Source organism: Suncus etruscus, chromosome 9 (assembly GCF_024139225.1).
Source record: "Suncus etruscus isolate mSunEtr1 chromosome 9, mSunEtr1.pri.cur, whole genome shotgun sequence".
NCBI lineage: Eukaryota > Metazoa > Chordata > Mammalia > Eulipotyphla > Soricidae > Suncus > Suncus etruscus.
The window spans coordinates 81,700,341-81,718,163 of record NC_064856.1 but is presented as its reverse complement, the minus strand read 5'-3'; the positions used below and the strand labels follow the sequence as shown (position 1 = coordinate 81,718,163).

Genomic DNA, 17,823 nt, shown 5'->3' with positions numbered 1-17,823 from the left:
AATAAACCACTGGTCACTGCAAAAACTGATGAATAGACTGAAGAAAATTTCTGCCAAGTTGTACCTATAATATATGTGCAATTTTATATCTTAATAATAAGGAACTAAACAATTCAATTAAATAAAGAGCAAAAGATTTGGAAAAAGATAAATAATGACCAAAAACACTGTAGCATGTTAGAATCTAGGAAAGGAAAATTATCAGAGTATCAAACTATTTCACATGAACTATAATGGCTGAAATATAAAACTATAATGGTTATAATTAAGAAACCAAAAACAAAGAGCCTAGAAAGATAGAAAAATGGTTAAGGTGATTGCCTTGCATGCAGCTGATCCAGTGTGATCCTGGTATTCCCTTAGGCCCCCAAGCTATTCTAGAGCTGATCCCTGTGAGCAGAGCCAAGACAAAGACCTGAATACAGATGGTAGTGCTCAAAAAACAAAAACAAAAACCTGACAATTTACAGGAATGTGACTACAGTGAAGATGTAAATAGATATCTTTTCAAAAGTAGGAGCATAATAATGGTCACAAAAGTTTTATTCACACAAGCTTCAATCTAGAAACAACTATCCATTGGAAAGTAAAAGGATACAGAAATTCTGATAAAATTTTACAATAGAAATCTCCTAGCAACACTGTGGAATGCTATTTCAGTATCACTAATTGGTAAAAATGCAAAACAAAGCAATGATCTTTTGTGTAATTTCAGTGACATAGCTTTAGTTCTACAATGAAAAGTCTACATTAACATTCATGAAACTATTATTTGTCAAATTTCAGCGTGGACCAAAGAATATACATAATTATCTGAGAAGGCTTTTGAAAATTATACTCCTTTTTCAAACAATTTTCTATAAGGTCAAATTTCCTTTAATTCATTGACCAAAACAACATATCTAAAGGATGAAATAAAGAAGCTTCCTGGGGCCGGAGTGGTGGCGCAAGTGGTAGGGTGTCTGCATTATGTGCGCTAACCTAGGACAGATGGCAATTCGATCCCCTGGCATGCCATATGGTCCCACAAGCCAGGAGTGGTTTCTGAGCACATAGCCAGGAGTAACCCCTGAGTGTCACCAGGTGTGGCTCAAAACCAAACAACAAACAAAAAGAAGCTTCTATTAGGGAGCCAGAGATAGCAAGGTGGATAGGGCATTTGTTTTGCACATGGCCAACCTAGGTTCGATCCCCAGAATCCTGTATGGTCCCCTAAACTTACCAGGAGTAATTTCTGAGTGCAGAGCCAGCAGTAACCACTGTGTATTACATAGTATGGCCCAAATAACAAACCAAAAATAAAATAAAAATAAAGAAACTTACATTAGAATTCAGCAGTATTTAATTGGGAAAATGTAAAACAATGCTACTCTTTTTGTTATTTTTGTTTATTTTGTAAGTAATTTTCAATAAGCTTGTAATGAGTATATTATTACAATTTAATTAATAAATGAATTATTTTAAATTTGTCAACAATTATAACACAAATACTTTCCTTTGGTTTGTTTTGGGGCCACATCTGGCCATAGTAAGGACTTATTCCTGGCTCGCATTTGAGGGTCTCACATTTGGGGTTCACTCCAGTACGACTTGGGGAGCCATATGTGGTTATGGGGATGGGACCCAGGTTGGCTGTGTACAAGGCAAAAGCCCTGCCTTCTAGATGATCTCTCTCGCCCTTGAATACATATAGTTTGATGTTTTTAATAATTTCTTTGATTAGCAAGCCACACCTGATGAGCATCCTCCCCTCAACTATCTCTCTAGGTGCTGGAATTTCAGACAACTTTTATCTAAGTGCATATAAAAATAATTCTCCTGCTATTGGGAATAAATAATTTGGAAAGTTCTTACCTGAATCAGATGTGTTGGCATTGTGATGATACAGACTGAAAGAGAGGTTCGTAGAAGACCCCGGAGAACATAAAGAAACTTTGTAAGACTGTGACTGCTGCCACAGTTTTCTGTGTAGCAAATGTCATCTCCCCACAAAGGTGAACCAAGATTCTGGATCCCAATTCTTAAAATGTTTTTCTGTTTTTTCTAAAAAAAGAAGTGGAAGGAATGTAAATAAGAAATTTCAGTAAACAACAGAATTCCTCTTTTACTTTTATCTGCAAGTTCTTTTGTTTGTTTGTTTGTTTGGGTCACACCTGGCAGCGCCCAGGGGTTTACTCCCGACTCTACAATCAGAAATCGCTCCTGGCAGGCTTGGGGGACCACATGGGATGCCGGGATTTGAACCACCGTCCTTTTGCATGCAAGGCAAATGCCTTACCTCCATGCCATCTCTCTGGCCCCCATCTGCCAGTTCTTATTTACAATGAATCAGGTGAGTCAATAGATGTGGCAAACACCTTTATGTATTACCAGTAACAAGGCAGTACAATGGAAGACTCTTAGGCCACAAAAATATAAAAATAATAACATTAAGACCACAGGCTTGCTGCTCTTCAAGCCCTATTTCTTCCTTGAACATGTATTTTGCTTGTTTGTGTCTTTATGACTTTGCTTGTGTATTTACTCTCTGGAGAAGCCCATGGTAAATCTCTGGAGGACCCCATCACTGCCAGAGTTGTCCCTGAGCCTGTATTGCTGGGAAGCCTTTTCCCGACAATAACTAAAAATACTTCCCTTTGGGGAAGGGAAAGTCTCAAAGGGGAGAGCACAGGCCTAGCACATACTAGATATTGAGTTTGATCCTCAAGACCACAGGGGCCCCAAGTTCTGCTGTGAATGGCTGCCATGTGTGACTCAGATTTTCAAAAAGAAATAAAATAAAACCCAACTTTTGGAAAACATAAAATGTATCATATCACAAACTTTAAATAATTTCTAAATTATCATAGAGAATTATGCTTGAGGTATAATTTGCTATTACTATAAAATACTTCTAATAACATTTATTAGTCACCTAAATAATTCCACCATAATATATTATCTCCCTGATAATATATACTTGAAATGTGGATTTGTGTGCTCTTTTTCAAGGATAATTTGACAAAGTCAGTAAGTAAGGTGAGCAAATAAATGAAATGATGGGAGAAGACAGTCTTGAGGGGACTTAGTGAGATGGTTAATTATGTAACATGACTGATTTGGGGGAAAGACATAAATACTCCTTGACCTTGGAAGAAGAGAACAGAACTTTGCTCTGGGACAACAAACTTCTTTAAATACACAAAGGGGCATAATAGCCTGGGTAACATTACAAAAATGAGATTACAAAGAGAGGAATTTGGCTCAGTACATCTGAGGTACTTTCTGACTACTATCAAGACAGCTGGTACAATGATCTTTTCTGGTTATATGAAAGTTCTGATAGACAAGTATCTAAAATACTAAAGCTGGTCTTTAGTAGTTCATGAAATTGTTTCCTTTTTATTTTTAATTACTTCAATGAAGGAAGAAGAATTTCCAGGCATGGGTGGGTAAATAGGGTGGGTGAAAAAACAAAACAAAAAAAGAATTTCCAGGCACATAAGCATAAAAAACTTTGGACAAAATTCTGCAAGATAATATGTACAATGTGATTTACTCCTCTTTTCATATATTGAGAAACTCAGAACAAATAAAATAGCAAGATTGAGATTTTGTCATCAATTAACCTGGTCTCTCATGAAATAAAGTTTAGTTCAGATTCCAACAGAAAGAACAATCTGTGACCAGGAGGAGTACAGTGGTTAAGGTACATGAAGCACATATATGACCTTCAATTCAAATTGTGTCCCTGGGCTGGAGAGATAGTGCAAAGGTTAAGAAAGGTACCTGCCCTAGTTTGATCTCTGGTATCATATATGGTCTTTGAAGCACTGCCAAGAGATACTTGAGCATAGACCCAGGCGTAAGCCCTGAACAAAGCTGGATATCACCCACAAGCAAAAAAAAAAAAAAAAAAGACCAGTCCTGAAGGCCTCTGAGAATCATTGAGGTGGTCAGGTGCTCCTTTGGCCCTCACCTCTGCTTACCATCACAGGTCCCAGCCCAAAGTATTGCATTGTTGCTGGCCTTAGAATCTTCAGGGGTGGCTTGAGAGATCACCCCATAAAAGGAGCTATTTTGTTAAAAGAAGACAGACTTGCCCAAAGATTTTAGCTAGTATACTAAAACTGGAATGTACCAGGTGAGTGCAAAATAGCTTCTCCAAATTTTATTATACTTGACTGTATTTTAACCATAGTCAATATTAGGTACTACTGTCATATTAAAAGTTATTTGTGAGGCCAGAGTGATAGCACAGCAAGTAGAGCATTTGTTTACCTTGCATATAATAGCTGGGTTTGATTCCCAGCATCCCATGTGTTACCCCAAGCCTGCTAGGAGTAATTTCTGAGCTCATATCCAGGAGTAACCCCTGAATGTCACTGGATGTGGCCCCAAACAACAAAATAAAAAAACTTGTTTGCTGCAACTGAAATGACCAAAGGCATAGGTGGCAGAAGTTTGAAAAAGTGGTAGAGGCCCAAAAGACCTATGCAGAGGAACATTGGTACTTGGTGGTCTGATTTGGGAGGAAACACACATGTGAAAATGTATAAAACTGTATAATTAAAATAAAAGCAGTCTTATCAATGGATTTAACCTCTATAAAACATAAATAGAAAACTTTAGTGACTTGACAGATAAACTTGATGTGTGTATGTGTGTGTGTGTGTGTGTGTGTGTAGAATACAAATATTAAGCCAAAGAATGAAAAGTAGTAAGATATGGACATGTGATATGTACATAAAATATCAGCAAAAATTGATTCTAATATTTTCAAATAGGGAATACAAAAATACATTTAAAATTATAATAATGAAAACAGGTTTGAATTCTAAACTTGCTATATTGCTTAACAATCATTTATTTTCTATACATATAACAATGGGCATACTATATATAGCATAATAAAATGAGATAAAACTTCTGTTGAAAGTTTAATAGGTAAATTTTAATCATCTGATACTCTGATATTCCATGTAAAATACATATTTACATTAATTTTTATGATAGTTTTGAGATACTTGATAATCACAATTTAAAAATAAATGAAATATGACAGAAATTTATAAATATCTATACTATAAGTATTTTCACAGTGAGTTATGCTATTATAATTGCTAAAATATTAATTATATATAACATTCTGTTTCTGAGAGTTTATTCCTATATTTTTCCTTCAACTAATTTAGTTTATTTGCAAGTACATGACAAAATAAGAAGAAATTTTTCTTTAAAATGTAAGATTTATTTCATTTTCAAACTCCTGAATAATGTTTTAAAGTAGTGCCAAATAGTTTTTTTGCCTCTTAAAGTAAATATTTGAGATAGATATATAAATTGGTAATTTAGCAAATGAAATAACACATAATTTAAAAATAATAACCTGAATAATTAAATGTTTCAATAAATTAGACATAAATATTTTAATGATTTTATGTCCTCTACAGAAATACCAACTTTGACTTGTTTAATCTTTCTAAAAGTCAATAGTAACAGAACCTTCACTTTACAGAATTTGCTGTCTGTAAATTCCATATGATAAAGTATATAGTATTGATAATTATATTGTTGTCATACTCTAAACAAACAACAAAGAAAACAAACATTTCATTCAACTCTAATACTAGCTTCCTTCTTAAGGGATCTTTGGATAGATGCATATGCTTATGCCATTGCTTTTGCTTTTGTTGCATTCTATAAAATTTCTAGCTCTTTGAAGATATGCCATCGCTTTACAAGAGCATCAGCTCTGCACACTGTACCATAGGAACTGTCATGACATGCCTGTTTCCATAGTTACCACAGCAAGTGGGGAGAGGGATCTGTCAGGGACCAATTTACCTCTCCAGACAGGCAATGCCACCAAATGGAAAACATGGTGCTCATAAATCTTAGGTAGGATCCAAAATTGAGCAACAATGAGAAAAATAAGATGGTACAAGATACCAAAAAATTTAACACACGTGAAAAGCCATCTATAACCAAATGTCAAATATTTTGCCAAATACCCCAAGTATTTTCAACTTAGTGATAATTTTTTAAAAATCTTGCCATAAAGTACTGTAATAAGAATAAAGCATTTATTGATAAATTACTATTACTAAGAATACTTAAAAATCTATGAATTGAGATCAAACATAGGTAAATAATTAAAAACAAAAATGAATTTTGGGACTAATTGTCTTCTTTAAAAAATTAATGGTTTTCTGGAAATAATTATGCTAAGATAATATACATGAGTATAAATCTTTAGCAGCTAAGAAATAATTCTAAAAAAACATAACATTAGTTATAAAATTTCCTTAATATTATTTAGATTAAACTAATGGGAACATCTGTAATAGGGGAAATTCAGAGTAAGTTTTTAAATATACATAGAGGGAACAGTAATTAAGTTATAAAATTTTTATGTAGCAAGTAAAATTGCCTCTTTTATTCACCGAGACAACTCAAAGCTCAATGTAATAAAAATAAATCCATTAATTATTTCTTTATTGTAAGTTAATTAAAAGTGAAGATCTAGCTGACAGAAACATAAAAACAGAAAAGTACAAGTCTTATACCTTAGGGTAATGTGATGATTTATTAATTCTTACTATAAGTTTATATTTTTCAATTATTAAAATGGACAATGTATGTGTACATCTATGAACATTCATTAAATTCATAGCTGTAGTTCTATGTTCATATTAATAAAACAAGACTGTTTATATTTATCATCTACACTTGAAAAAAGTATAGTGACACTCAGGGGTTACTCCTGGCTATGAGCTTAGAAATCACTCCTGGCTTGGGGGACAATATGGGATACTGGGGGATTGAACCCTGGTCTGTCCCAGGCTAGTGCTGGCAAGGCAGATGCCTTATCGCTCCACACCACCACTCCAGCCCCTCTTTTTTTTTTTTTTTAACTGATTCTTCTACAACTTTTGAGTCTAACCTGGAGAATTTGAAAACAATGTTACATACATGACTATAAAAGACTTTGAAGGTACACAATACCTGGGGATTAGCTCCATCAAATCCTTCCTCAGAAATGATATTCTGGATAAACTGAAGCAGCTTTGCGTAGCCTTCATTCAAAGAACTGTGGGTAAGAAGTGGTTCAAATTCATAAATGGTTTTATCATACAGGAAATAAAAAAATCTAACCAAAGACAAAGCAAATAATATAAAGTATATACTCATGAAATTATTTAAATATAATATCAAGTGAAAAATACAGTATCAAGTGAGCCAAAATAATATTAATATTTCTAAAAAATATACTAAATACATCCAGAGAGTAACTTAAATAACTTAGTTTGGAGTTCTTAGGAAAATAAAAAAGTCTGTGGAGACTGAGATGACTTAGTTATGTCAGGTTTAGCTACTTTCAAGAAAAAAAATAATGATTTAATGAGGCAACCTAAAGATGAAGTCACTATAGCTTTTAAGGAGTAATCACAGATAATTAGCACATAGCTAATGAACTGTATATCTGAATCAATGTCCTTGATCATCTGAGCTCATTTTCCATAAAAGTTGTAATTTTCTTAGAGCACACTGATATAATTGTTAAGTCAAAAATTAATCTTTTAAATAAATGGAGGTGTTTCACCTCCACCTTATTTGTTAAAGGAAGTCAACAAATTAAATTTGGATATAAGATGGTAACTTAGATTACTTTCCACACTATTATTAGCATTGATATTACTAGTTTAAAATATATTACCGTGAAACATCTCAAATAAATTTAGTAAGAATGAAGGAAAACTGCTTGAACATTAACTGAATTTAAGATTCTTCAAAATGAACAACCTCTATGCTTTGACTGAATATTAGATATTGCAATAGTGAAGTTCTGAAGCAGTTATTTCAAAGATACTCAAGTGTCAAAACTTGAGAACTAGGGAAAGACCTAAAATCATGAAAATATTTGCAATACTGTGATTCTAAGTAAGTAAATCCATAAGCAGAAGAAATGTCCCAAATAAAGAATAAAGTATGGACATATACACGTATTAAAAAACATAGAAAGTAAACACAGTAGTCTCTATGTTGTGTGTACTCCATTAAAAATACATACACATCCTCATTAACATTTTATTGGAGAGTTTCAGCCTATAATTACCTATATAAGAAAAAAAGGAGAACTAAGGGGGAATATAGTATTTTAAACAAAACATAATTTGGCAAATATGGCTATTTTTAAAATTCTCTTTGGTATGTTTTGGGCTATACCTGGCAGTGCTGTCACTCCCAGTTCTGTGTTCAGGGATCACTCCCAAGGAGTTTGGGAAGCTATAAGAGATGCCAGGCGCAATAGTTATCAAAACAGCATGGTAATGGAATAAAGACAGGCCCTCAGATCAGTGGAATAGGCTTCAATACTCAGAGAATGTTCCCCAGACATACAATCACCTAATTTTTGATAAAGGAGCAAGAAATCCTAAATGGAGCAAAGAAAGCCTCTTCAACAAGTGGTGTTGGTACAACTAACTGGCTAGCCACTTGCAAAAAATTGAACTTAGACCCCCAGCTAACATCATGTACGAAGGTAAAATCCAAATGGATTAAAGACTTTGATATCAGACCCGAAACCATAAGATATATAGAACAACATGTAGGCAAAACTTTCCAGGACATTGAGACTCCAGGCATATTCAAGGAGGAAACTGCACTTTCCAAGCAAGTGAAAGCAGAGATTAACAGATGGGAATATATTAAGCTGAGAAGCTTCTGCACCTCAAATGAAATAGTGCCCAGGATACAAGAGCCACCCACTGAGTGGGAGAAACTATTTACCCAATACCCATCAGATAAGGGGCTAATCTCCAAAATATACAAGGCACTGACAGAACTTTACAAGAAAAAAGCATCTAATCCCATCAAAAAATGGGGAGAAGAAATGGATAGACACTTTGACAAAGAAATACAAATGGCCAAAATACACATGAAAAAATACTCCACACCACTAATCATCAGGGAGATGCAAATCAAAACATCTATGAGGTACCACCTCACACCTCAGAGATTGGCACACATCATAAAGAATGAGAACAAACAGTGTTGGTGGGATGTGGAGAGAAAGGAACTCTTATCCACTGCTGGTGGGAATGCCACCTAGTTCAATCTTTATGGAAAGTGATATGGAGATTCCTCCAAAAACTGGAAATCAAGCTCCCACACAATCCAGTTATACCACTCCTAGGAATATACCCTAGGAACACAAAAATACAATACAAAAATCCCTTCCTTACACCTATATTCATTGTAGCACTATTTACAATAGCAAGACTCTGGAAACAACCAAGATGCCCTTCAACAGACGAATGGCTAAAGAAACTGTGGTACATATACACAATGGAATATTATGCAGCTGTCAGGAGAGATGAAGTCATGAAATTTTCCTATACATGGATGTACATAGAATCTATCATGCTGAGTGAAATAAGTCAGAGGGAGAGAAAAAAATGTAGAATGGTCTCACTCATCTATGGGTTTTAAGAAAAATGAAAGACATTCTTGCAATAATAATTTTCAGACACAAAAGAGAAAAGAGCTGGAAGTTCCAGCTCACCTCAGGAAGCTCACCACAAAGAGTGATGAGTTTAGTTAGAGAAATAACTACATTTTGAACTGTCCTAATAATGGGAATGTATGAAGGAAATGGAAAGCCTGTCTAGAGTACAGGCGGGGGTCAGGTGGGGAGGAGAAAGATTTGGGACATTGGTGATGGGAATGTTATACTGTTGATGGGTGGTGTTCTTTACATGGCTGGAACCCAAACGCAATCATGTATGTAATCAAGGTGTTTAAATAAAATATAAAAAATAATAAGAAAAAAAAGTAAATGATGATATTTTACCTCTGGAAGAAAAAGATGTCAATATCAGACAAATCTATAAATTATATGGAGGAATACAACAATGTATCACTTCATGACATGGCATCCTCTAGAAGGTTGTTGGTTTGAATCCCGGCATCCCATTTGGTCCCCCGAGTCTGCCAGGAGCGATTTCTGAGCATATAGCCAGGAGTAACCCCTGAGCTGTCAAGTGTGACCTCCCAAAAAAAGTTATAAAATCATGCTTTATACCTGTATATATTATACTTGGACATAGCTATATCCACTAGTCTTAATTACAGAAAAAATATAGATAGCTGTGAGGCATGATGTTATTGTTTTATAAATTAACTAATGAAAATCATATTAATGAAATGAGCAGATGCTTCTCATAAATTAAAATAAATCTCACATGGTAAAGTATTTTAAACATGAATTTGATTACATGGTTAAAGTGTAATTACATTTAATTAAGCATTTAAGTTTAATATGAAATAAATGAATTATCAGTTAGCTACTATAAAAGACAATATTGCCTTGATAATTAAAATCCACAAACTGGGGCTGCAGCAGTGGCACAAGCAGTAGGGCATTTGCCTTATATGTGCCAACCTAGGACGGACCATAGTTCGATCCCCCCAGTGTCCCATATAGTCCCCCAACCCAGGAGCAATTTCTGAGCGCATAGCCAGGAGTAATTCCTGAGCATCACTGAGTATGGCCCCAAAAGAAAACAAAATAAATAAAATCCATAAATTTTCTTATTTCCATAGACTTGCTACGCTTAAAAAAATTCTGGAAAATAATGCAAAAATTAACATTATATTCTCCCAAATACATATTCACTTTTTGGACCACATCCAGTGGTGCTCTTTACAAGCTTGGGGGACTATACATGGAGCGGGGAATTAAATCTTGGTTGACTGCAGTACAAGGCAAGTGCCCTACTGTTGCTCTAACCCCATCCAGGTACATATTTCTCCATACTCTACATTCATTTCAACAGTGAATAGACTCAAGCTGGCACAGAAGAGACCAGAGGTTTCACTGACAAGTTTGGGAGTTAACTTGGTGGCTGAAAGCCTAAAACACTAGGGAAGTTACATATCAGCCTTGATCTAAAAGGTTGCTGTAGTGGAACATAATCTTCTCTTGGTGAGAGGGTTACTGGTAGGATTAAATGAGAAACCCATGGTCAGATGTTTGTAACAGTGTCTGACACAAAACAGTAACTAGACAAAAGTTAATTCCCCCTGTCCTTTAAATTAAGGCAAACATAACAACAAAAACCTTTAATTTTCTTGCTGTAAAAGTGACCAACCTGCTGTACTATCTGGTTCCAGCTCGTATAGATTTCTGAGTCAAAAAGAATTGGCTTTAAATTTGTGTTTTCTTGTTTATCAACTGAGAACACAGCAATTTGATTTGATTTTGTATGCATGTTTGGATCAGATAAAGGTAAAAGTAAGGAGCTGGTATAATTAATACATTCATTCAAATGAAATTTTTACTGGTGTAGGTAGGACAGGTGTGATATCCCACTGCCCATTTTTCACAGGTGGCTATTAATTCTCACTGGACTTAAGGATTTACCCAAGACTGACAGCAGGATGGACTCAGAAAGTAGATTAAAAGAGAAGTCAGATTAAAAAGTTTTCTTTGTCAGTAAGTGTTCTTTCCTCCCTCACATAAGAAAGAAGGTAAAGGTAAGGGACACCAAAATCTTTTAAAGCAGTAAAACAAAAAGCAGAGGAGAGAACTTGGCTTGATGGTTGTTAATGGTCAGTAGTAATATATATATCCAACTAGACTGGAGAACATAATAATGTGAAGAAATTAAAAAAATGAAATAAATTGTATTCACTGTTGTGTATGTAAACATTTTATGGGATTAGTATGCTACTGACCCTACCCTGATCGGTGATTGCGCCCTACCCTAGGTTGTGACCTGGCATTCTGCCCCCATCCTAGGGTGGTACCTGATTCTGCTTCCACCATTGGGTGGTATCTGATCCCACTATTGGGTGGTACCTGATTCTGGGGGATAAAAACAAGGGTCTGTGGAAGGCGAAGGGCTTTTTGGCTGGAACTGATACTGAGACGTTGGACTTCAGTCTTGTCCACTGAATAAAGCTAATATTTCCACAAGCCTGACTGTCTGCGAGCTGTTTACCTGCCGTTTCATCTCAGAACTGCTGGCAGACGCGTGCTCAGAGCTGGAGGGGAAAGACCTCATCCTCCATCCCTCCATCAGTCAACCTCTCAGGGGCTGACTTGCAACAATTCACTTCAATAAATTCTCAAGTAATATTTCTGAAAAAAGAGCCTTTAGATTGGCACTTGCCATTTAGTATCACACTTGCTGCCTATTAAACCTTCATTAAATAAATGCCCTCCTCTCTTGGAAAAGAATGGTTTTACAAAGCAAAAAGAAATAAAGGCAATAAGCTATTTCAATCAACTTTCCCTTGATTCAACTGCAATAATTTTGAAATTAAAAATTTTTTTCCTTTTTTTTTTTTTTTTTTTTTTGGTTTTTGGGCCACACCCGGCAGTGCTCAGGGATTAGTCCTAGCTATCTGCTCAGAAATAGCTCGTGGCAGGCCCGGGGGACCATATGGGACGCCAGGGTTCGAACCAACCACCTTAGATCTGGGTGGGCTGCTTGCAAGGCAAACACCGCTGTGCTATCTCTCTGGCTCCTGAAATTAAATGTTAACACTTTTAAATTACTCAAAACCAATTACTGCAAAATGTAGAGTTGATCTTAATAAAGTTAGTATCACGGCAAACATGTTCATTTTAATAATTAATATTCTAGGGCGCGGAGCTGTGGCACTAACCTTAAGGCATCTGCCTTGCAAGCACTAACCTAGGACAGACCAAGGTTCGACCCCCGGCATCCCATATGGTCCCCCAAGGCAGGAGCGATTTCTGAGCACACAGCCAGGAGTAACCCCTGAGTGTCACAGGGTGTGGCCCAAAAACAAAGAAACAAAAACAATAATTAATACTCTAATGTAAAATTTAAAAGCTAAGTTATCTTGTTATTTAAAAGATCACAGATTGTTTTGCTTGAAGCATAACTATATGCAGTATGTTTTAATAAGTGAAATACTAGAAACCTCATTCATGTTTACTGCCCCAAACTAGAAATGATCATATTACTATATATAATTTCACCATAAGATAACAATAAAAATATTAATCACTATCTAGTCTCATTTAGATCAGAACTCTTCCACATTTGGGTGAAAACAAAAACAGCTGGCATTATAATTTCAGTCTAGTAATAGCAGGTCCTGCAATAAAAGACATATACACAATTCATGCCATACATTATCTAGAAAACTAATATTCAACATTAGAACATATACCTTGAAACATGCATTCTTCCAATGAATGTGACAAAAACACATTCTCTGAACCTCTAAAATCATAATTGGGTCAGTGACTTACCAGGGTTCTTCTTTAAAAGTCGATATTTTTTCTGGAAGGAAAAATCCATGCCATTTTGAAGATTTAATTAATTCTTGTGGTATCTTTTTTGATGCATTATAATAGTGACCAAACCTAGCAGATGCTACTGGTCCAGCCTATAATGAAAACCAATACTGGTTATTAAAAATTTGTGTAATATAATTCATTTATTCTAGATAGAAAAATACTAATATAGTCAAGTATTTAATTAATATTTTTTGTTTACATTTTTTGAGGGGGGCTATACCCAGGTGTTGCTCAGGGCTTTCTCCTAGCTTTGTGTAAGGATCAATCCTGACAATTTAGGTACTGTTTGTTTGTTTGTTGGTTTGAGAGATAACACCTGGCAGCACTCAGGGGTTACTCCTGGCTCTATGCTCAGAAATCGCTTCTGGCAGACTTGGGGGACCATATGGGATGCCGGGATTCGAACCATTGTCCTTCTGCATGCAAGGCAAATGCCCTACATCCATGCTATCTCTCCAGCCCCTAAATCTGCTTATTTTATTTTATTTTATTTTATTTTTTGGTTTTTGGGCCACACCCTGTGATGCTCAGGGGTTACTCCTGGCTATGCGCTCAGAAGTTGCTCCTGGCTTCTTGGGGGACCATATGGGACGCCGGGGGATCGAACCGGGGTCCATCCTAGGCTAGCGCAGGCAAGGCAGGCACCTTACCTCCAGCGCCATCGCCTGGCCCCAAATCTGCTTATTTTATATTTTCTAGTTAATAAGTAGAATCTACAGATCATTTTTTAGATTCTCTAGCCCCAATTCAGGTATTTTAATGCCAAGAAAGAGCTGCTAAGTATTTACGTACTAAATTAAAAACAATCATATGATCTTAATTTATTTTAAACAAATAAATATCAACTTTACTCTTGGTGGTACTTGCAGTTTAGAAAGAATTTAAAGATCATTTTGCAAAAGTTTTATATATTATATTTAACAAAAGGAATAAATTTTATTTTATACAATTCTTTCTTAAAAAATTCAGGCTTTCCTGGGTTTCGGCACCAAAAACAAAACAAAACAAAAACAAACAAAAATTCAGGCTTTAATATAAAATTAAATATGCAGTTACCAAGAACTAAATGTAAACTGAATAAAAACAATTGAAGGGTTCAAGAAAAAGGAGTTATTGAAATATCATAAGCTGAGTCTTATTTTAAAGCTACCTCTTATAAAAGTACAATATATACACATTTATGTATATACACATGCATAATATATGCATACATGTGCATAATATTTATCTTATATATAATATATACATTTTATTATATAAAACTAAGCCTACAGTATAAATTGTGCTAATTATCCAGGTGATACAAGATACAAGATAAATTGAGAGAACATATGATTTACATTAGTTAGGAAATCTAGCATTATTATCAGTTTATTAATAATACCCCTTTTATTCTCTTCACTAATATTGTCTCTAGCAAATTACTTTTTACAAAAAACTCTAATAACTTGATATGAATTTGGTTAAATAGGACAGTAAATTACATTCTAGGTAGATTTAAAATGAACAAACGTATAATATACTTAGTATGGCATTATTATTCTGTTTTCAGTGGGTTGTGTGCTGATTTCTTTATTCATACATTAGAAATACATATATACTTAGTTCTATTCAAAGTTCAACTAATAACAAAATCTATGGCAATGTCGTCTTTAATAAGTCTCTGACCTAAAATTATATAATTTCTACCATCCTAAAATTAAAAAAAAAACACTGATCTTTACAATACTAAAAATGACTATGCAGAAATAGAAGAACTATGCACAATGTGTTCTGAACTTACTTTCCCAACAACTTTCTACTTTATCTAAGAAGTAGAGTTTCTTAATAATAGATACTTGCATTCTGAGACCACAAGAATTCCTATTAAAAGCCTATAAATATCAAATTATGTAGAGTTTCTTAATAATAGATACTTGCATTCTGAGACCACAAGAATTCCTATTAAAAGCCTATAAATATCAAATTATATAACTATTAAAAATTATAATGTAATAGAAACATTCTGAGTCTATGAATTTGACATTTAGTATAAAAGTTCATCTTCCATTAATTATTTCTTTAATGAATGAGATCTATCCATTGGTTTGTTCTAATTATTCAACTCATTATACACAGAAGTATAATTTCTAAACTATGGTTTCTCTCTTGCTTGAAAGTATTCACAAAAATATTATGTGACATTAAAATGTTCCTTAAAAATAGGGTATAAAGTTCTAAAATGTAAAGTTATTAGTCTAAAGCAATTTAAACAAGGTCTGTTCTTCGGCCTATAATCTATTCTTTATCCGGATTATAGTTCAGAATGTTTTTACTGCAATCTCTGCTAGAGCTCATCTTTTTATTGTGTAAGTCCTAGCCCCCTTAATGTTTTAGAAAGGCCTTGACTAACTGAACTTTGATCTGATGTCTTCATTGAGAAAAACACCAGGTTGCCCATTTCAGATGCAAATCCTCCTAAGGCCCAATAGAATTTAGTAAAGACAGCAAAAAAGAAGAAACAAGAAGTTTCCAGGATCCTCTTTGAGAATCCGGGGGCACACTGGTGTCCTTAATCCACACTGCTGCATGGATTAAGGTAGGTGATAACCTTTCCTGATTCAAAAGAATAAGCAGAGTGCCTACAAACTGGGTGGAGACTAGGATTTGGTCATAATAAAACACCATGCAATAAAAGCTTGGTCTATGTCAGAAACCTCTGAAAAGGCCTCAATGTACCACATTCCCAGGCCTAGTAGGGAAGCTTGCAAAAGCCTACCTGAATCAAATAAGCATGAATAATCTATTTTAGCAGACTGGCCATGGGGAGAGGGAAAGAAAGAGAGACTTTCCACTTCTTTTAAGTTTGAGTTAATAAATTTATTAGCAAACTGAAGGTTCTTGAAGTCCTATGCACTCAGAGAAATATGCTAAAATGCCAAGAAGCAAAGTATGCTTTTAAAGTTGCCGTCTCTATTAATGTTTCTAATTATAATATTAATGTGATAGAAATATCAGATTTGGGATGAATCAAAGCAGAAAATTGATTTCATGCTGTGACAGTTTACACATAGAACCCATATAATTCATCAGAATGTAAAAATAAATTTAAAGTTTTTATTACAATTATTAGTTTAAGAAATTAAGATTTGATTATGGTGCCCCACATATCCAAGGTAATAGACATGTTTTATGAGGAAAATATTTAATCCTTAAGTAAAAATTATAGTGACAAATAGACTTTTAGAGGTCAAAATAACATTGTTAAAGTTTATTTCTACTTAAGACAAAACAAATAATTAGTTTTGTGAAATGGTTGTGAAATCTTTTGATGTCTAGAACTGTAAAACACAGATAAAATATTCCCTCTAAAAATATAACTAAATGTTTAAAATCTATGATTAATACTCTGAAACTCTTTCAATTTTTCAAAAAAAATCTGCATTAATAATTACCAAATTGGTCACAAATAACTCATCAGTTTAGTAGTTTGATAAAAGCACGTTGTATCAATTTTTCTACATACACAAGTGACTCTTTGTAAACTGTGGGAGAGAGTGAAATGGAATGGTTAAGTAAAAATTTGTTAAGTTAAAAGAAACAGAATGCTGGTGGAGGGTGGGGCAGGAATATCTCAGAGCAACCAAATATACCACCCTCACCTTCACTGTGTGGACAGAAACTTTCAGAGAAAAGCTCTAACACAACTAAACAGACTGAATGTAACATTTTCTTATCCTTGTTTTCTCCTTTTTCTTAGTATGGCTATTAGAAAGCAAGACTCAAGTTTACTGAACCACTTTGAGACTTGATCCAATGCTAGACATTAGAGGTAATAATAACTTTCAAATCAGTTATCAGAACATAATGTAATACCTGTGAAAATTTATAAATATAAAATACTAAGCAAATGTTCTTAGTGTGTCTTGGTTCACTAGAGAACTGGATATTGTCATTATCCTTTATAATTACTGGGGAACATTATATTTATTGTCATATAAAATTGGCACAAATGTATCACAGGACTCATAGCTGAACCATGAAGAAAAAGTAAGGATTTCTTCTTTAATACAATAAGGACATAACATGTTCTAATGAACTTCTGGAATCATATAGGTTTTGTTTGTAGAGTTCTATAACATTGAAAAGTTAGGTCTCAAAATATGCTATAGGCTGACTTCACTTAAGATATCATTTAGCTCCATTCCATGTCATGGCAAATGTGAAACTATCACAACCAGTATTATAAATTATACTATATTATAAATTATACTATATATATCTCACCAACAATTAAAAATGCTATTAATTCTTGCAGAAAAAATTGAGGGAAGAATACGAACCAGTAATTGGATAAAAAGAAGATGGCATGTCCTTTAAGAAGAGAAATGTAAAAGGAAATATTTTTTCTGTTTTCTTTTTCTGTCTTTTGTGTCTGGTCTACAGCTGGGTGTGCTCAGGGAATACTAGTTCAGAGTTCACCAATAACTCCGGCAGTGCTCAGGGGACACTATGTAAACCCT

General features: G+C 34.4%; 1 protein-coding gene across 1 annotated transcript in view; it reads right to left on the bottom strand.

The window, feature by feature from the left end:
• ELP4 (elongator acetyltransferase complex subunit 4) overlaps positions 1-17,823 on the bottom strand; it is a 218,540-nt gene that overhangs the window by 156,323 nt on the left and 44,394 nt on the right. The window contains exons 5-7 of the mRNA XM_049780094.1: positions 13,274-13,410; positions 6,988-7,072; positions 1,855-2,043 (exon numbers count right to left, since the gene is read on the bottom strand). Of these exons, the coding sequence (XP_049636051.1) occupies positions 1,855-2,043; positions 6,988-7,072; positions 13,274-13,410 (411 nt within the window). The remainder of the gene's footprint in view (positions 1-1,854; positions 2,044-6,987; positions 7,073-13,273; positions 13,411-17,823) is intronic.